The sequence below is a fragment of the Centropristis striata genome, chromosome 18, assembly GCF_030273125.1.
Source record: "Centropristis striata isolate RG_2023a ecotype Rhode Island chromosome 18, C.striata_1.0, whole genome shotgun sequence".
NCBI lineage: Eukaryota > Metazoa > Chordata > Actinopteri > Perciformes > Serranidae > Centropristis > Centropristis striata.
The window spans coordinates 28,650,344-28,672,770 of record NC_081534.1 but is presented as its reverse complement, the minus strand read 5'-3'; the positions used below and the strand labels follow the sequence as shown (position 1 = coordinate 28,672,770).

The window sequence follows — 22,427 nt, the reverse complement described above, 5'->3', positions numbered from 1 at the left end:
AAACAAAAACAAACCAAACACACCATATTTGAAACACCATAGATGCTAATTTTCTCTCTCAGTCTATTAAATAAGTCTTATTAATGTCTCAAAATGGATTACAGCTGTCTGAATTCATCACACGTCGCTGTACAGAAGGAACAATACTGTAACTGTTCTCTGGGGACAGCAGGGTGAGAGGAAATGTGACCCTCATTTACCATATTCTTACACATATGTGACACATATATATTTATATATAATCGTATGAATGAGGCTAGAGCAGTCGGGTCAGCAGAGTCAGTAGTCCAGAGCTTTGTGAAGAGTTCAATAGTTTCCAGCTATTGACTGTTTGACTGAAACACTGAGGGGACGGAGCAGAAACTGATACTCACAGTTGTCTCTGAACTCGATGCCGGCTGGCAGAGTCAACTCTGTCCTGTCTGCTGAAACATCCTGAGACCTGATGACACAGAATAACAACATGAGACACTCATTACAGGAGAGGAAGAGGAAGAAGACGGAGGAGGAAGATAGAGGAGGAGGAAGATAGAGGAGGAGGAGGAGGGAGAGGAAGAAGAAGAAGATAGAGGAGGAGGAGGAAGAAGAAAAAGAAGAAGAGGAGGAGGAGGGAGAGGAAGAAGAAAGAAGAAGAAGAAGAGGAAGAGGAAGAGGAAGAAGAAGACAAAAAAAAGAAGAAAGAAGAGAAAAAGAAGAAGAGGGGAAGGAGGAAGAAGAAAGAAGAAGAGAAAAAGAAGAGGAAGAAGAAGAGGAAGAAGAAGAAGAAGAAAGAAGAAGAGGAAGAGGAAGAAGAAGAAGAGAAGAAGAAGAAGAAGAAGAAGAGGAAGAGGAAGAGGAAGAAGAAGAAGAAGAAGAAGAAGAAGAAGAAGAAGAAGGAAAAGGAGAAGGAAGAAGAAGAAGAAGAAGAAGAAGAAGAAGGGAAGGAGGAAGAGGAAGAAGAAAGAAGAGAAAAAGAAGAGGAAGAAGAAGAAGAAGAGGAAGAGGAAGAAGAAGAAGAGGAAGAGGAAGAAGAAGAAGAAGAAGAAGGAAAAGGAGAAGGAAGGAGAAGAAGAAGGAGAAGGAAGAAGAAGGAAGAAGAAGAAGAAGAAGAAGAAGAAGAAGAAGAAGGGAAGGAGGAAGACGAAGAAGAAGGAAAAGGAGAAGGAAGAAGAAGAAGAAGAAGAAGAAGAAGAAGAAGAAGAAGAAGAAGAAGAGTGTCTGACCTGCCGTCCTGCTGCTCTCCTCTGATCATGGGTTTGACCATGCCTCGCTCCATCTCCAGCTTCCCTGAGCTCTGAACACACAAACACATTTAATGTCACAAACACAATAAAAACTACACTTATGGATGCATGAATGGATGGAAAAGTAAGACAGATTTTCTCTCTCAAACCACATTTTAACCATGTTTTTAACATTTTCCATCTAAAAAATATCAACTGTTGATATTCACAACGCACCACTGATGATATTTGACATTAATGTAGATATTTGATGCTTTCAGCCATTCAACACATTTTTAAAGTTAATAAATCTGCAGTGCAGAGGGGAAACAAGATAACAGTAAAAGCTCATAGATGACTATTCAAAGCTGGAGTCACATACATCTCAACAAGTAGGCTTAACAATTGAAGCAGCATTTCTCTGTTTTGTTCTTTAATACAAAAAAAAATAATAACCAGTTAAATTGAGACTGGATGCAGAGATGCATTATTCCAATGTTTTCCCTGCTGATTGATACCCCAAGCCCATCAGACATTTACTGATACAGAGGACTCATCCAATAACAATACTCTTCTTTCCCAACATTTTAAATCCGTAAGCTTTTGACCATTTACCCATCCCACTTAATAAGGTCAGTACTGGCACCAATACAGATCCAGCAGACTGGATCCCAACAAAACGACTGTTAAAACTGCCTCTTGTTTGTACCTACAGTAAGATCAGACTGTTCCAAAGCTACACGAGATGCAACATAAATATGTGTGTGTTTGCACATGTTGTGTATATAATTGATGGTATTTATTTATTTTTACAGTGACAATACACAGCTTCTTAGCTGCACTAGAGTTGGCTATAACATAATTTCAATCTATATCCCTGGGGCATTGTACAATATAATTAAAGCACAAGTAGTACAAAAGGTTGTAGGGAAAAAAAGGAGAATAAAATACATTGAGGTGGGATTCCAATGTCTTCTGATTGATTCCTCAACTTCACACATTTACCCATCCAATAACAATGCATACAGGCACCAATACAGATCCACAGGGTTCGTACACTTTATTAGTGGTCAAATTCAAGCATTTTTCAAGGACTTTCAAGGTAAATTTTCAAGCTTTTCCGGTATATTACACCTGTTGTAAATTGCATGTTTTAGATGAGTACTTATATACTAAAAGGGGGAGATTTCACTGAACCATACCAACAGTGATGGTATTACACTTTTAGGAGGAACGGTCTTCATTTCAGATAGGCTACTCATTATTTTTACATTGAACATGTGATTATCTATAGTCTGTAGATGGATATAGTCAGATTGCAAGAGAAATACAGTAAGAATTTCAAGCATTTAGAGGCAATTTATCCAAAATCCAAGCACTTTTTAAACCTTGAAAATACAACATTTAAATTCAAGCATTTTCAAGGATTTCAAGCCCCCGTACCAACCCTGAAACCAGCAGACTGGATCCCAACAATACAACCGTTAAAACTGCCTCTGGCCAGTAATACCATGTTTGTTTGCACATACAGTTTGATCAGACTGTTCCAAAGCTAAACGAGATGCAACATAAACATGTGTGTGTTTGCACATGTGGGGTGGGTGTGTGTGTGTGTGTGTGTGTGTGTGTGTGTGTGTGTGTGTTACCTTGCTGGTGGGCAGAGCAGCTCCACTGTGGACGTCTCCGTGAAGGTCGAAGGTGGTTTCTGGTACGCTGCTGCAGAGAGACACAGACATGCAGCGGTTTAGAGGAAGAACTGTGTTCCCCACAGCTGATCTTTCATTACTGACAACGACAAGAGCTCAGACTTAATCCACACACACACACACACACATACACTACACAGACAGACACTACACACACACACTCAATTATCTAACTCTTCGTCGGGAAGAAGAGAAGTGGATCAGAGATGCAGTAAATGAATGACTCACTAATACATGCAGACAGAGGTTTGCTTTATACATATGCACACACAGTTACATAACAGTCTAATTAGATATAGAGAAGCCACGCCAGGAGTTTGTGTGTGTGTGTGTGTGTGTGTGTGTGTGAGGCTGAGTGACAGTAATAGAGTGTGACAGCAGGCGGGTTTTAAGAGACAGGCTTCTGCTTTTCATGCCCCACATGTCAGGAGGTTGTCAAAGTCAAATAAACAGTACGACAGCAACACAAACACACAAAACATTTGAGTCGATGTCACACACACAATAACCACCAGCAGCCAAAGTAGGTTAAACCATTAACAGCACGACTTCACTCATGGATGGATGGAGAAATTACATAGATTTTCGACCCCTAACCACACACGCAGAATGGATTCATTTGCTAGTTTTCTTTATCCATTTTCCATCTATGAAATGATTAACCACTGATCATGATAATGCACCAACAAAACCCTCCTAAAAACAAGATTACAGAAAAAGCTCATGTATGATGGTCATGTAATCGCAGGTCTAGCCACATAGATGAGACACAGCAACAAGGAGACATGAGATAACAACCTTTCTATAAATACAGACTCGGTAGCTCACTCTGATCGTCCCAAAAAATAAATAAAACATTATAAATTATGAAACAGCATAATAAGAATTGGCTTTGAGATTTTGCTCAATTTCTGCAGAAAAAAATGTTTTCGTTATTTGTGTGTTGTTTTTATGTTATTTTTATTATTACATTCTTTAATATAATTATAAATAATTTGTTTGTTTCAACATAAAGAGATCAGTCGAATCAAATCAGAATGGCAAAAAGTTGCACAAACTAAACAGAAAAGGGAGAAAGAAGAAAAAGAACTTTCTTGTTTCTGTAACAATATATATATATATATATATATATATATATATATATATATATATATATATGACATAACTGTGGATATGCTTCTTGCATAACGGTTTGTTCAAATAATTAAAAAATGTACCTTTAGTTGTACCTGAACAAGAAATTACAGAAAACAAGGTGGTCTAATATTTTTTTCCATGACTGTATTAAACCAGCAGACAATCCAAAGCAAAGATTCTTCCTGCAAATCCATAAACTACAAATACATAAATTACATAAAATTAATGGATTACAGCTTAAAAGTGGCTCCCCTGCCTGTGTTCATCATATCTGCTTCAGAATGTTTGGAAAATATTTAGCTTTAAAAGCATTTAAGACGAGGCAACAAACCCGATGAGGGATTATGATTCTGTCCAGACTTCCTGTAGATTAAAGTTCAGATACAACATCATGTGTTGGCCTGCCAGCACCTGGAGCCAAACAGCTCTCGTCTCATGTCAAACTGAGGCTCTAAAATCGTTCCAGAACATCACGACGCGTCTCCGGATCACATGCACGGTCGGCATCCTTGTAAGTTTGTGCAGCCGAATGCTGGAAAGCAGCCCGGACGACCACGGGGATCCACATCCACCACATCAGGCTCCTGTTGCAGACTGAGGTGACACGGAGCCGCACAGAACCACAGCAGCTGTTTAATGTGACTCGACAGACATCCAGGAGACTTTTAGAGGAGAAATGAACAGTTTCTACAATTCAACAGAGTCTGAAAATCTCCTCAGCTCCTCTGTGAAGCTGCTGAACGCACCGTTTGACCTTTAGAAAGACAAATTGCTGCTCCACTTGAAACACGATTATCTAAATTGACGTTATTGACACATAAACCACTTGTGGTTTATGTAACGCAGCGATAATTGATTTTTTTAGCCCTTTTGAGGACAGAGAAACAAGTTGTGAACACAGAGACATTTTATCACTTTAACCCTTTGATGCACAACAACATGGGTCTAAAGGGACCCAACTAAGTTTTTATGTTCTATATCTTTGCAATAAATTATTTTCATCATTCAGTATTCCAGGTTTTCCTCAATTAGTTTGTTTTTGATCATCATACATCCTAATTTTATGTTTTCCTTGATTCATTTTTTAATAAAATCCCTTTTTGTGTCACTACTCTTCTAATGCACAACAAGGGTCAAAAATGGCTAACTTAGCTAACTTATTGGTTAAGAATTTAGCTAAGTAGCTTGCTAAGCTAACTACTTAGCTAACTTATTGGGTAAGTAGCTTGCTAAGCTAACTACTTAGCTATCTTCTTGGGTAAGTAGCTTGCTAAGCTAACTAATTAGATAGATATACTTTATTTATCCCAAGCTGGGAAATTACAGTTTTTTGTTTTTTTTAATTGGCTAAGTATTTAGCTAAGTAGCTTGCTAAGCTAACTACTTAACTAACTTCTTGGCTAAGTAGCTTGCTAAGCTAACTACTTAGCTAACTTCTTGGCTAAGTAGCTTGCTAAGCTAACTACCTAGCTAACTTCTTGGCAAAGTAGTTAGCTTAGCAAGCTACTTAGCCAAGTAGTTAGCCATGTAATAATACAAAAACGTTTTTTTTCTTCATAAAGTATGAGAGGCAAAATGGAAATAATTATCTGTTGTTATCAAAAACAATATATTTAAAGAATACTTGGAATAATCAATCATAAAATAAGTTGATATCAAAAGATAGAGCACAGGAACACACAGCAGCATTAAATAACATGAAGGAAATGAATGCTGGTCATTTTTGACCATGTTGTGCATTAGAAGGGGGTCAATATGTTGAGCATCAAAGGGTTAACAAACTTCAAAAAGCTGTGGAGATTAAGTTAGTAAACAGATGCTGATTAAAATCACCTGATGCAGCCTTTGGCTCACAAAAAGAGTCAAATTCAAACACTTTTCACACACTTTTAAGCTACCTGAACCAAACATCTACAGAGTTTCTGAGCCTTTATCACCTGACCTAAATCTACAGCAAACAATGTATATTGCCTCTTTGTTTATTTACTTACTTTAACTGTATGCTTTGACTTATCTTAGCTCCAGCGTGAGACACCAGATTATGTTGAAAATCAAGCGTTTTTTAATGTTCTGTATTCACATTTAAGCATATTCCTTTCTTCAAAAACAAAATGGTTAAAATTAAGCATCTTTGAAGCTTTAAGGTTTGTACTAACCCTGTCAGGAACATGCTGTAAGAGCTCTGTTACAGACCACATCCACAATATATGATTAACTTGATGATTAACTATGATGCAACCAGTGTTCAAGTCTTACAAACTCAACACTGAATACACAACCAACCAAACTATTATGCTGTCGGCTGGATTAATAACAAGAACCAAGAAAATGTAGCTATAAATACATCTCTAAACACACTTAAAATTAAATTTTTGGTACAGTAAAGCACCTAAAAAGACTAACTTTCTACCTTGGCATCAAATCTAAACAATTTTAAAATCTGTTTTGAAAAGAAAAACTTCAGAAACATTTAGTTTTTTTGCTATATGCATGACTCAAAATACTTCTGTACTTGCTGTCTTTAACTAAAAAAAACTCTTAGTTATCTAACAATCATATGACTTTGCCAAATTGTCAATTTTTTTAAATCAACAGAGCTGTCAAAGTGCCTTGTTCTTGAAAATTAAATAAGGAATAAAAAATGACTAATCGACGAAAAATCTTCAATGACTACTTCAAAACTACCAATTTAATTGACTAACTGACAAAGAATCGGCAGACCTACTCATAAATCAATTTGTAGATCAAAAAATAGATAAAAACATACATTTGGTGTCCAACCAACCAGTATTAAAGTCTAAAAGACTCACCACTGAACATAAAAAACACAACTTTCATGCTGTTTTTGGATAAAATCTATTTTAAAAAATCTGTTAAAATAATAAAATGTAGCTACAATTTAACAGTTTTCTACTTCCAAATACTTGGATAACAGGTTAATTACCTTCTTTCTTTCCAACTTTAAATATTCAATACATTCGTTTACTTTAGAAAACAAACAAAAGTTACATGGAACAGAGCTGTCAAAGTGAGTTTTGTCACAAGGAATCGTGCAATCGTGCCTTTTTTGGATAAAATCTATAAAAAGAACTGCCATGGATCAAATGTACCTACAGTTTAACAGTTTTTTACTCTATTTTTTCTTCCAAATACTTGAATAACAGGTTAATTACCTTCTTTCTTTCCAACTTTAAACATTCAATACATTCGTTTACTTTAGAAAACAAACAAACGTAACATGAAACAGAGCTGTCAAAGTCAGTTTTGTCACAAGAAATCGTGCAAAAACACCACTTTAAATACCACACATGTGCTTGTAATTTTCTTGGATATTAAATATGAATTAAAAAATGACTAATTGAAGAAAGAAATCTTCAATTGACCAAGAGTGGGAAGTCCCACTCCTAAAATAATTTGTGGTTAAAAAAACAAGTAAAATACACTCATTTTGTGTCCATCCAACCAGTCTTTAAGTCTAAAGAACTCACCACTGGACACAAAAACAACAAAACTTTTCTATTAAAAAACCTGCCATGGATCAAATTTACCTTCAATTTAACAGTTTTCTACTCTACTTTTCCTTCCAAATCATTGAGCAACAGGTTCATTCCTTTCTTCCTTTCAAACTTTAAACATTTGTTACATTAGTTTACTTTAGAAAACAAACAAAAGTTGCATTGAAGACCTCAAGAAACTTCACAAGAGAAACCAGAACTAATTCATGCAGAAACGAACACACAGAGCAGAAAGTTACAGCTTCAGTTACTTACACACCTCTCTCTGTCTCTCTTTCTTTCTCTCTCGCAGTGTCAGTCATCCATTGAGTCATTAAAGGGCCATTCACTTTAAATTCAAACCCTTTCTTGTCCTCCTCTCATCCCTAACCGGCTCACACGCTCTTATCTGCTGCTCTTTCCTCCTCCTGTTGAACCTTTGTGTGTGTGTGTGTGTGTGTGTGTGTGTGTGTGTGAAACAGCAGCTAGCTAGTGAGCAGGAGGCCCCACCCAGCAGCATGCTGATCAGATTAGAGGGCAGACAGCCTGCCATAACCCTAGACCTCCGCTCTTCCTCTCCTCTCATTTCCTCATTCTCCCCGACCCAACACGTCCCTCCTCCCTCTTCTCCTTCCCTTCATCTCTCGCTCTGCCTGCCAACACCAAACCTCATCCTCTCCTCCTTTCATCTGAAACAACTTCACAAGGAGTCACAGGATAATAAAGACTCCCTTCTCTCTCTCTCTTTATATATATATATATATATATAAAAAAAAAATTGTATGTTATTTTTATTTTATTTTTTTACTGTATTTTGTTGTTCTATTTGTTATTGCTCTTAATTTATTTACTTCTGTTTTCTTTTATTGTATTACCTAATGTCTGTTTGCTGAACTGTCCTTTTATCTTAATTTTTTTTATTTTATGTAATCTATGTATTAATGGAGGGGTTTGTAGAACCTGATAATGTAATAAATTCCCGATAATGTAATAACCCTGATAATGTAATAAAAATCTGCACTTGAGTCCATTGAAAATGTAATAAAACCTGATAATGTAATAACTTCCCGATAATGTAATAAAGTGCATTTCCCAATAATGTAATACACTTTTTCCCAATAATGATATAAAGTATATGGAATACTGTAAACTACAAAACATTTTGTATATCCATAACTGTACATCGTCCATTGTTAAGACAATAAAATATTGTTGGAAAAAAAAAAAAGCCTCCGTTCTCTTACCCTGACTTGTGTCGGCTCCTCATCATGGCGGCCGGCTCTCTCTTCCCTCCCTGGTCGAACATCGGGTCCACGAACTTGAAGACGTGCGCCGAGCCGAACTGGAGGGTGGAGCCCGACCGCAGCACCGTCGTCTCCGTGACCCGCTGCCCGTCCACGAAGGTGTCGGCGTCGGGGCCGTGTGGCGTCACCGTCACCATGCCTTCACTGTGCATCAGGTTACAGTGGTGGGGCAGGATCCCCGGGCCCAGCAGCTGGAGGCAACACACAGCAGCTTCATTAGAAATTCAAGGTTCATACACTTTTTCAGTGGTCAAATTCAAACACTTTTCAAGGACTTTCAAGATCCATTTTCAAGCTTTGCAGTATCTTTCAACGGTTGTAAGTTGCATGTTTTAGATGAGTACTTACAATAGTAAGTAAGTAAGTAAGTAAGTATTCCAACAAGTGTTGGCTTCATCCTTAAATAGAGGCCATCTGATTCACACCTGTTTTTTCACAAAATTGATGACCTCACTGATTGAATGCCACACTGCTATATTTTTTTAAACACACCCCTTTCAACTAATTGCCCAATTGCACAGCCTTAAGAGCTGCATATCACAAATGCTGGGTCTTGTTGGTTTTCTGAGAATCTACTGCACCTACTGGTACCTTGTTTGCCATGTAGCAATAAGAAATATACAGCACTCAGCACAGTTATTTTTAATTGTCGAACTACCCCTTTAAACTGCCATGTAGGGGTTTCACATGCTCATGTTTTGGGTTGCAAGTATTCTTTGGACTAATGACAGGTGACATAATTAAAGAGGGAAATAAATTATTTCATGATGCCAATACATTTTAAATGTGTTTTATTCACTTGACAAAGATTTTTTTTAATGGCAGTCCTCAAAACGATGCTGTACAATGATAATTTAATTTAAAAGGATAGCATAGCTGGACTTTAATACCTTTTAATAGAGCCAGGCTAGCAGTTTCCACCCGTTTCCAGTCTTTATGCTACGCTAAGCTAACTGGCTGCAGCTTTTTATTTACAGATAATTAAGTGGTATAAATCTACTAATTTACCTCTCAGCACTGTTTTGTTTTTTTAATCTAATTGTCGAACTACCCCTTTAAACCGCCATATAGGGGTTTCACATGTTCATGTTTTGGGTTTCAAGTATTCTTTGGACTAATGACAGGTGACATAATTAAAGAGGGAAATAAATGATTTCATGATGCCAACTGGTTTCATATTTTGGAAAAATTTCTGTCAACAACCTGGTGATTTGCCAACTCAACATCTGTCAAACGAAAGAGAAAAAGGCAGCACTTGTTAGTCTCCCCATCTTGTTATAATGTGGGATGAAAACAACATTGTGCTGCCAATGATGTAGCAGGCATTTGGAATAAAATAAGGGAAGTTGCTTAAGTTGCTTTTTCCAGAGACAAAAACATTTCTTTTTTTTGGTATGTGCATGACTCAAAATACTTTTTAGGAAGGGAATCGTGCAAAAACACCACTATAAATACCACAGATGTGCTTGTAAGTTTCCTGGGAATCAAATAAGAAGTAAAACATGACTAATTGACTAAAGAAATCTCCAATGACAATGATGATAAAGTTGCTTTTCCAGAGACAAAAATTGAGGAGAATTAATCTTTCAGCTGTGGTGCTGCAGTTACCTGTATGGCTCCGTCCTCTGTGCAGTCTGAGCCGACCTCAGTGATGCTGTGCTGCAGCCGGTACAGCTTCGGTTTGTCCCGCGAGTCAGAGCCGTCTGAACAAACACATACAAACACTCACACACTCAGCACTGTGCAGGACGGTCCTCGCATCACAGGAAATACTGCAGCACAGACAGTAGATTTCACACTCTCATATCGACTGTACACACATAAAACCCATCCAGACTGGAGTTCACTGGGATATTATACGGGACTAGAATATGGGTGCCTGATGGGGCTGCAGAGCGATCGTTGGTCATTAGTAAACAGGAGTTTAGTAAAAGCAAAGCGGCATATTAGTTCACCAAAGTAAAAGGGAAACATCAGCTGCTCTGTCAGGGGGAAAAAATCTGGGGAAAAATGAATGGGTATCAGAAAAACCTCAGAACCAGCTTCTAAAAATAACACAGAGAAAAAGCTAATATGACAAGGCTACCAGGACAGTTTGGCCTTTTACAGTCACATAATGAAGATTAAGGAGAAACTGGCAACTTCGTTATGTTATGGGGAAACCTGGGATACTAAAGGGTGCCATGCATCTGTAAGAGAGCATGAATCAAGTTGTAATAATGTTATTCTCCATGTTAAACTAATGCCAACACTAGTGAATTAAAACTCTTAAAGTGTTGCTTGATTCTTGTGTCTTTAATCACATATTGTGACTTTGTTTAGAAATGCACATTACAGCTAATTACAATGAATAAAAGGTTGAATATTCCTCCTGTGAGGTCTTTAATATAAAGATTTTAACAGTGATTTTAAAAAGTGGGTTTTATGTCTCGAGCAGATTTTACAATAAATGTCTATATAATTTGATATGAAGTTATTAGATCATTTCAAAAAGGACATTTTGGCACAAGGATTTATTCTGAAACTGCACTTTTTTTGCATTTTTTTCTTAAAAGTGCAATGATAATTTAATTTGAAAGGACAGTTTGATAATTTGGGAAATTTGGGTTTTGCAGGCATTTCTTTCAGGCATTTTAGGCCTAAATGGGTAAATAGAGCCAGGCTAACAGTTTCCACCTGTTTCCAGTCTTTATGCTAAGCTAAGCTAACTGGCTGCAGCTTTTTATTTATCATACAGACAATTAAGTGGTATAAATCTACTAATTTACCTCCTCAGCACCGTTATTTTTAATTGTCAAACTACCCCTTCAAACTGCCAAAAGGAGTTTTAAATCTTAAATCTGATTTGCTAAAAGCTCTACCTATGCAGGTATCCTACTAAAGGACTGCTACACTACATTTATCGGGGTCGGGTGTGTTTGGGGAGTCGGGGTCACTACATTTCCCCCCAATAGTCCCATCAACCATTGCAACAGACACAGAGGAGTGTGTTGGAGTTTTACCTTCGTGGTGCCGATAGGCGTAGTAGGCATAGTGATTCCCTCGCCCTAGGCAAACAGGCAGGCAGGCGCGGAGGTAGAAGGACACATGCACAAGGCCCCACACACACACACACACACACACATTCACACACACACCATGCCATAAGAAGGTGGGAAAGAAAACAGATACATAGCAGAGGGTGAAAATGCAGCAAGGAGGAAAAATGCAGCATTACCTTGTTAAACCCATTAATTGCACACACGCACACACACACACACACACTTACATACTTCACTGTCTACATTTCTGATCAAATTTAATAGTTTTTGACCAGACATTATGTCCTAATAAGATTAAAAAAAATTAGCATTGAGATACAAAAACAACCTGTAAATCATTATGATTTAAAAAATCCTTAAAATAATAATTTCGTATTGAAAAATAATGACATACTAACGCAAAATAATGAATAAGTATCTCAAAACTAATGACATTTTCTGAAAATAATGCAATAATAATGACTACATATCTCTTTAAAAAAACGTTGTGCCTGCAGGTCATTATAATGAGAACCTTTCTCAAAAAATGTAGTATTGAAAAATAATGACTTAATATCTGAAAGTAATGATAAGTTTGCTCAAAATAATTACTTAGTATTGCAAAATAATGACGTGTCTCAAAATAATGGCAGTTTCTCAAAATAATGACTTAATATGTCACAAAATGAATGGGATTTTTTCTCCAAATGATTTAGAATTGAAAAAGAATGACTTAATATTTAAAAACGATTAACTTGCAATGCAAAAAATAAATATACATCTCAAAATAATGACTTTATAGCTCAAAATAATGACTTTATAGCTCAAAATAATGACTTTATATCTCAAAATAAACACACATATTCTCATAAGATACTAACTCATGTATGAGAAGGTTTCATTTAAGTTCATTTTGAGGTATAAATTTGAAAAAGTTTCTCATAACAATGGCTTACAGAATCTTTTTTTCATCACACTGACAAACATGTGCTTTGATATAATCCTAAATTAACTTTAAACTACAAAATAAATCACTTAAAACAAACTTGCTACTACATGACACCTCAAATAAAGATCATAAAGATAAAGATGTTTGTCAGTTTAACCACTATTTCAAATTAGTTTGGTGGATTGAGCTGCAGGTAACCAAATCTGTAATCATTTCTTCCACCTTAAGCCTCACACAGACTCAATACTTCACTTTCTACATTTAGGATCAATTTAAATAAAACATTTTTGACCAGTCCATTTCCTGATAAGATTAAAAAATAGCACTGAGATACAAAAACAACCTGTAAATCATTGTGATTAAAACAATATATTCTCATAAGAGACTAAATCATGTATGAGAAGGTTCCATTTAAGTTTATTTTGAGGTATAAATTAGAAAAAGTTTCTCATAAAAATGGCTTACATGTGCTTCGATATAATCCTAAATTAACTTTAAACTAAAAAAATAACTCACCTAAATCAAACTTGCTGCTACATGACACTTCAAAAAGATCTGTTTGTCAGTTTAACCACTATTTCAAATTAGTTTGGTGGATTGAGCTGCAAGTAACCAAATCTGCAATCATTTCTTCCACCTTTAGCCTCATACAGACTAATATCTACCATTGCACTTATCTAAAAGTGTTGTCAAGGACACAAAAACACACACACACACACACACATACACACTCTGACCTCTCTTTCACACACACACACACACACACACACAGACAGTCCCAGACACCATTATTAGGAGAGCCACCAAATCAATTTTCCATCTCTTCCACAGACAGTGACCCGTCAACCTGACAGTGGATGAAGTAGATGTGTTAGTACATTTCTGGTTCCCCCAACACCAGTGTGTGAGTCACCACCAGGTGAGATAAGTTAATGAGGCTTATGACAGACAAAGAGGAAGCTACAGAGAGAGGGATCAGTAGCCAGAAACAAGCTGTTAGGGCTGGATAATAATGTCACATCTAGCAAGACTCAGGGAAGTTTCTCAAGATGCTCCTAGAGGTTTGGGTGTTTCATTAGTAGCACAATAATGTCTCCATACTGGGATTTATTTACTGCATTCCAGGAGTTCAAGTACAGCAACTTACCTTCTGCACCAAGTCCATCAACCTGCTCAATCTACTTCTAATTCAGACAGGGATTCTGCTTCCATTTCTCACAGGACGCATGTGTATATCATTACAATTAGCTCAGTGTAAACCTGATTTCTGTGTAAAGATCACAAAACATTTTCTTCTATTTACATTAGCAACACCCTCATCATATCATGCACACAAATAAACTTAAAATGCAAGCTTTATCAACATCATAAGGTGTTTTTTTTTTACTTTTATAGTCTGATGTCTGCAGCTGTACCTCCAGGATTAAAGCATGTGCATCTTGTAAAACCGGGTCATTGCAACAAATCCAGCACCAGAAGGAGTAAAAATGAGAGGCTTTTTTGTGTGCACTTCTGAACTTGTTAATACAGATCTATACTTTTGTACTTCAGGCTAAAAATCAGCAGATTTTTTATGCTGATCCTAGGGCTGCACAATTAATCAAATGTTCACAATCTGATTTTGGCTTCCCACAATTAAATGAACATTATCAGCTGTTATACTGACTTAAAATGCATGCTCCACCTATAGAAAACTGCTGCATATCAAATGAAGCGCTTCCTGAACTAACAGCAAGCTACCAGAGGGAGATCACAATGTTTTAGCCTTATTTTGACGTAAATATATGCACATAAGCGGGAATTTAGCACAATATGGCAGTAAAAACAGTGCTCTGTTTATTCAAATGTGTATGGGCAATAAAAATATTCGGAATCGATGAATAATCGTGATCTCAGTATTGTTAATTATGATAATGTGCAGCCCTTGCTTTTCCCTCTCTGAAGGGAAAAGAGTGTAACTAACACTAGTAGCTAGAGCTAAAAGATGCAGCTAGAAGTCATATTCAAGTAACACTTAAAAGGTAAATTTTGCATTGACCAAGTGCTTCTTTTGTGGCTCAAAATGCTGCAATAACATGTGCTCTGTTAGCTGCAGCAGCTGCCTTTGTGTGTGTAATAGAAGTCAGGCAGAGGTAACAAAAAGGACAGGTAAATGCAGCTTTATCTCAGAGCTGCCTTCAATATAGACTTCAGCCATCCCTGACCTCCTGCTGTGGTTTTTATATAGTGAGGAAATCCTGTGCTGGTAGGAACAGAAACCACAGAACAGCTGGAATCCACATGTGATTCACTCTCATCAGCAGGGAGAGTGAGGCAGCCTCACCTTTAGATAACCCTGAGTGATGTTTACTGCAGCTACACTGCCCCCTGCTGGACATCACCTGTCATAACACCATCAGAGCAGCAGCTACTACTTATACCAGGGATGGGCAACTTAAATGCTGCAGGGGGCCACAATGTTTCATGGACACTACCACAGGGCCACATATAGGACCGTGCACTTAACCAGATATGATGAAACTGCAATTTTAAATATGTTTACAGTGCAGTAACTTAACATATTTCATGCTCAAATGCATGTACACTGCAAAAAAGAGGTGTCTAAAAACACTAAATCTGAGGGACATGATCCTAATAATAATAATAGTAATAAAAAATTGAAGTATTCCACCACTTTAATGTTTTTTCTTCATTATTTAATGTGATTTAATGCATTATTATTATCATTATTATTTATCATAATAATAATAATAATAATACATTAAATCACAAATAAATAATGTACACTGCAAAAAAGAAGGGGTCTAAAAACACTAAATCTGAGGGAAATGATCCTGCTGCATGGACAGATAATTTCAATTGACAAGATTTCTTAAATATTATTAAATCTAGAAATAAGCATTTTGAACACTTAAAATAAGAAATTAAGTCTTAAAACAAAATAAATGATCTAACACTTCTAAATCTAAGTTTGTTTATCTTAAGAACCAAATCATTTGCAGTGTATAACAGTATAAATAGGAATACAAAAGGTTTAAAGCAAATAAAAAATAACCACTTACTGTGATTTCTTTTTTTTTTAGTGCAAGAACAGCAGACCAACATTAATTGCAAGAAGTAATTTTGTGCATTTTTACACTGCACTTTTAAGATTTCATGCTCAAATGCATGTAGTTGTTCTTATACAGTAGGACTGATGGATCCTAGAGGCAGGAGGTGACAGGTAGTGTGTGTTGTGTGTTACCTGGACTCAGCTCCACCAGGTAAGGCAGTTTCTCCGGCGGCAGGGAGCTGCTGCTGCCCTCCTTCCCCCGTAACAAGCCCTTGTCGTCCTTCCTGCCCTTCCTCCCCTGGTAGTCTGGAGGCCTCTTCTTCAGCTGGAACACCAGCGCTCCTGACACACCACACAACGCAGATTTTAAGCAGATTTAATGGAAATGAGCTGATACAGAACATCAGGTTCTCTTCCTGGAGTCCACACCAAACATGAGTTAACAAGAAATAAGACACTAAGAGACAAAAACATACATATTGCTAAACATTCACTCAAATATATATATGAATATACCCTAAATTCAGAAGTCCTTAATATTCATACATGATAAAATCTCTATAGAAACGCATTTCAATAAATAGAATAAAATAAAAAAATATATGTAAAATAAAATATTAAAAATAATTATAATGATAATACCAATAACAATTAGAATATTTATAATAATAACATGCATTCATAATTGTTATTATTTTCATCATTATTATCATATTATTATTATCATCATCATCATCATCATTATTATTAACAACAACAACAACAACAATAAAAACTGAAGTAGTATATTATCATTATTTATTTTTTCTTCATTTTTAATGTGATTAAATGTATTTTTATTATCATTATTATTATTTATAATAATGATAATAATAATAAATAACAATTATTATTATTATTAATAATAATAATAATAATAATAATAATAATAATAATAATAATAATAGAAATAGTATATCATCATTATTTATTTTTTCTTAATTCTTTAATGTGATTTAATGTATTATTAGTATCAATATTATCATAATGATGATGATAATAATAATAATAATAATAATAATAACAACAATACATTAAATCACAATAAAGAATGAAGGGAAAAAATGAAAGTGGTATATTTTACCCAAATTATTGTCTGGTTGTCTAGTTAATAATTATAATGTTCTGCCCATATGAAGCCCAATCTGAACATTTTGTCCTCGTGCTTTCAACCCTCCTGCTCTGTGATTCTCTGCAACAAAGGACACCAGCAGAACAAGAGCTGCTAACAGAGCTGTACTGACTGAGAGGCAGCAGTAGGGGGCGCTAGTGATCAGGGAAAGAGGAGCACAGTCTGAGAGTAGGATGCTTCAAAACCATTGCAATGGTTTGTTTGTGTGTGTGTGTGTGTGTGTGTGTGTGTGTATGATTGTGTGTGCATGTGTGTGTGTGTGTGTGTGTGTTACCTCTGTCAGCAGGCCAGTCCCTGAAGATCTGCAGTGGACACTCAGCATCATCCAGAATCACGTCCTTCCCCGACTTATCGTCCTGCTGCAAAGAAAACAAGACAGAAAAAGAAATAGGCCATTAACCCTTTAATGCAACATATAAACATCTTATAATGCACAACATGGGTCAAAATGACCTGCATTCATTACCCATGTTATTTCATGCTGGCTGTGTGGGGTTTTTTTTTTTTTTAATCTTTTTCTATTACAACAGATCATTATATCCATTTTTCCTTTCATAATTTATGAAGAAAAATAGTGTTTGTATTATTACATCAAGTTTACACACATGGGTCAATAATGACCTTTTGCATTAGAAGTGTAGTGATACAAAATGTGATAAACTGAATTAACAATTTGAGTATATGTGTAACTATGTTTGCCTTATTTTGAAGGTTAAACTTTAAAAGAGTTGTTAGAACCACCTGGTTACATTGGAAAATCACATATTTTAACATTTGAGACTTATTAGAGCCTCCAAATAATAATTTCCATTGGAAAAACACCAATTTAACAAAATAGGATAGTTAATATTTGTGTCTTCTTTGTCAGGTTTTAAATTGGTGACAACATATAAACACCTTCTAATGCACAACATGGGTCAAAAATGACCTTTTGCATTAGAAACGTAGTTATAAAAAAGGGTTTTTATTCAAAAAGTAAGAAATGAAAACCACAAAATGAGGATGTTTGAGTATCAAAAACAAGCTATTTGAGGAAAACCTGCAATACTGAATGATGAAATTAATTCATTGCAAAGATATAGAATATAAAAACTCAGTCGGATCACTTTAGACCATGTTGTGCATCAAAGGGTTAAAGCAACCAGCTTAGAGTTTGCAAAGAGAGTATTCTATTATTTATATCATTTACAGAGAGACTTTGAAAGACTTTTAATGAATGTCTGGGAAGGTGTCTACATTAAGTAATGCGTCTAAGAGATTATATGATTTCAAGATAAAGATTCTTAGTTAGTTTCAGGGCATTTTTTTGCTCCTGTAACAATGTGACCTCATTTTTCCTGCAATATATAAGTCCTGCACCTCTATAGAAACAGAACATTTATAGCAAGAAGAAGAAACTCAAAAATGTCTTTAGCAAGGAATAACACAGTTCTAATGCTATATATCATTATATTGATAATCTAGGATTATTAATTTGAAAAAGAGTGGGGACAATGGAAGCTATACACACACACACACATATATATATATATATATATATATATACATATTATTTTGTAAAGTTTTAACTCTATGAAGTCTTGGGCTATTTTGTCCATTTTTTTAAAATCGTTTTAATGTCTTTTTTGGTAATTTGTGTCTTTTTTTGTTCATTTCGTGTCTTCTGTGGGAGTTTTTTTTTGTCATTCTGTCTTCTCATTTTGTGTCTTTTTTGTCATTTTGTGTGTCCTTTTAGTCATTTTGTGTCTTTTTGTGTCTCTTTTTAGTCAGTTTGTGTCTTTTTTTTGTCAATTTGTGTCTTTTTTTAGTCAATTTGTGTCTTTTTTAGTCCTTTAGTCCAACATAAAATGTGATTTTGAATCTTTTTTTTTTACTTTCAAAACACTATCATGCTCAATAAATAGATTTAAATGTTGCAAATGTGAACAAAGGTGTCAAATCTAACATATAAGAGGGTTCCATCCAGTTCTATCATTTTATACTAAATATATTTGAGCTTGTCTCCAGTTTTACTTGGTATATCATCATCAAACTGAAACTGGCCTCATGGAGTTTACAGCCAGAACTTTAGAGGTAAATTTACAGTAGGGCTCCACGCTGCTTTGTTTTCTAGTCTGGATGTCATGAAGAAGTCTGGATTTGGAGCTTTTGGAGACTCTAGAGGGTTAACAATATTTGTATATGTTTAAAGCTTAATATTTGACCTCTTTTTTCCTGACACAAGCATTTGTCTAACTGGTTTCTTCAAGATGTAATTTTTGTGATATTTTTTAAGAAAATAAGCCTTTCAAACCCATCAACGGGAGAGGTTCAGAGGGTTAAAGATTAATTTCATGTGCTATAAAAAAAGGTGACAATCTTAATTTCGCATGTTATATGGTCTGAAATATACAGTATACACTTGATTAAAATAGAGATGAGTCCTTTATAGCAGAACACTGTTTTAAAGCTGTCATGATGAGTCATTACTTACAGTCTGAACTGGTTGGAGAACAAAGAAGTGATGTTCTCCCCTGGGTTTACTCTTGCTAATGAAGTTATGCTGCTCTTAGGCATCATAAATATTGCAATCTAGCTGTATTTTTTTAAAGAGCAGCCTGTATTTTATGGCCGGCTTACATCTCTTTATCTAGTTCAGTCTCATGTCAGTTAACATAAACACACGAGCTGACGTCCTACCAGCTACAATACTAACGCTGATTCCTCACTAACCTAATGGACTCTCCCCGCGCTTTAGGCTCATCAGCAAATTGCTACTGACTATCAACAGTGTGTGTGTGTGTGTGTGTGTGTGTGTGTGTGTGTGTGTGTTTGTGTGTGTGTGTGTGTGTGTATGTGTGTTCTTGTACTTCCTACATAGTGAGGACCGGAACACGTTTTTGTCCAACAGAGTGAGGACATTTTATTTTTGCAAAGTGAGGACATTTCAGCCGGTCCTCACTTCTTTAAAGGCTTTTTTGAGATTTCAGACTTTGTTTTAAGGGTTAAAGGTTACAATTGGGTTTATGTTTAAAAAAAGATAATTAATTAACTAACTGAAACTGTATTTTGTTGTTACAAAACTAACTAAAATTATAGTGAAAATGTCCTTTGTTTTCGTCTTTGTCAACTTTTTTCATACATAATAAAGATGGATAAGACAAAGGAAATAAAGGAAAAATTAACTGTGACCTCGTTTAATCTCCCACCAAACAAATACCCCATTACAAAAAACTAATAAATAAAAACACTAATGAATTTGAAAAGAAAAATTCACAACAAAATTAAAACTAAAACTAATGAAAAATCCAAAACTATTATAACCTTGCAAGAGAATTCACTATTCCAATGAAGGCCCTCACAAAGATAGAAGTACAAGAATGTGTGTGTGTGTGTGTGTGTGTGTGTGTGTGTGTGTGTGTGTGTGTGTGTGTGGTCCCTAGAGGCTCTTCCACTGTATTGGCTGTGGGAGCAGCAGTTATTTCCTGTGATTGGCCACAGCCAGAGTCCATCTGAGAGGATAGATATGGGAGAGGCTGCGGGGAGGGCAGCCAAGTTCACCGTCACAGACACACACGTGCACAATGGAGGGACACACACACACACACACATACACACACACAAGCACGCACAAGCATGGAGCATCTGCTGCTGCTGCTATAGCACTCAGTCTGAAAGCAATTGAATTGCATTCCTCCCAAAGGTTTTAGTGCCAAGTAGCATTTTGTTTCAATCTGCTAGTCCAGCGTAGAGTGTGTGCATTTATATGTACGTGTGTGTGTGTGTGTGTGTGTGTGTGTGTGTGTGTGTGTGTGTGTGTGTGTTTGACCATGACCTTGTCTGTCCTCTGCACACAGCCTCTCAGAAAGGATGATGGAGGTGTTTATTGATGAGATAGCTAGATGTAGAGGTTGTGTTTAGTGGAGAACTGGCAGGATGTAGGTGTTAAGAAGTGGGCAATAAACGGCCGTGTACTCACAAATAAACTCACAGTGAATTTGGTGCGTGTCAGATTCTGACAAACAAGGTGCTGCGATAAAATACGAGTACACTGAATGTTACTGTTAATGTTTTAATGGTAGCCGATGCAGCTGGAAAGGGCTTTCTAGTCACAAGAAGAGGGAAAAACTTGCATTTTTCTGGAGCAAAGTTACCCTCAAACTCGACTTAATTTCACAGGTACATATAAATTGAATGTGTTTATGTGAAGGAGTTGTGGTGAGATTAGTATGGTTACCCGGGCGATGCAGTACTCTCTGGGGTTCTCCTTCTCCAGCCCGTACTTCTCCAGCGCCTCCACCACAGCAAAGTCCGCCGTGTCTCTGGTGGAGAGCAGGATGGTCTTATACGGGATGTTGGGCTTCAGACTGTCGGCGTATATCCGCAAAGTTCCTCCTGCAGGGAACAACAACACGCACACTCTGTTAGTCTTTGCACACTGCTACCAAATAAAAGGATAAGTCATTATTTGCTCCAGCACCAGGAACCCAGACATGTTAAAAAGGGTCCCAACTTTTTTCTAGAGGTCATTTCCCTGGACATTTTCAGTAATAAACTACCAACTGGTAGAAAGCCCCGGGGAAGACCCAGAACACGGTGGAGGGATTATATCTCTCGGACGTTGTGGCTGAGGAGAGGGACGTCCGGAATGCCCTGCTTATCCTGCTGCCCCCGCGACCCGGCCACGGATAAGCGGAGGAGAATGAATGGATGGATAGATGGATGGATTTTCAGCAATAATCACATTTTTTAGAGAACTTTGCAAGCATTTCACCTTAAGCAACTAGGCCAACTAGACCTATTTTCAATCATTCAACATTTTAAAACAACTTGGGAAGAATGTAGCGCTGGGCCAAATACTCCAGTTAATCCAGATAATGCACTTTTGATATGAACTAGTAGCATCATAGTATAAAGTGTCAATATCCAGACTTATAAAAGAAATATTTTCTGACTCATGTGACCCAAACCATTAATCTGAGGCTTAATTCTGAGAATCCTCTACAACAGGGGTGTCAAACTTATTATTGTACTATAAAAGCTGACCCGGCAGTATTATACGGCGTATTTACAGCTAATACTACAAATCCCACAATGCCCTGCTGTTGTTTTGGCGCATCAATCAGGACAGGACCCAGAAACGCTCCTCTGTGACAGTCGTCATAGCAACCTCAAGCTAGAGCTGTCTCCAAGCTACCCCTTCCCAAAAATGGCAAAAAGAAAGGCAGAATTTATTAACCTGTTGAAAAAGTTTATTTTGATATTTAAATCAGAAGGATGCAAATAGAAAAGAGGCATACGATTTTTATTTATTTTTTATTTAATAAATGAATGACATTGATGTGTTTTTTATTTGAAATTTTATTTTGCATGTCTGCACTATTTAGTTATATATTGTATGTTTATAAGCATT

The 22,427-nt window shown here is 36.3% G+C and overlaps 1 protein-coding gene across 1 annotated transcript in view; it reads right to left on the bottom strand.

The window, feature by feature from the left end:
• The window catches only part of afdna (afadin, adherens junction formation factor a), a 150,544-nt gene that overhangs the window by 75,549 nt on the left and 52,568 nt on the right, over positions 1-22,427 (bottom strand). Inside the window, 8 exon segments of the mRNA XM_059356425.1 lie at positions 375-442; positions 1,203-1,273; positions 2,849-2,918; positions 8,784-9,034; positions 10,452-10,546; positions 16,057-16,206; positions 17,310-17,394; positions 21,252-21,409. Of these exon segments, the coding sequence (XP_059212408.1) occupies positions 375-442; positions 1,203-1,273; positions 2,849-2,918; positions 8,784-9,034; positions 10,452-10,546; positions 16,057-16,206; positions 17,310-17,394; positions 21,252-21,409 (948 nt within the window).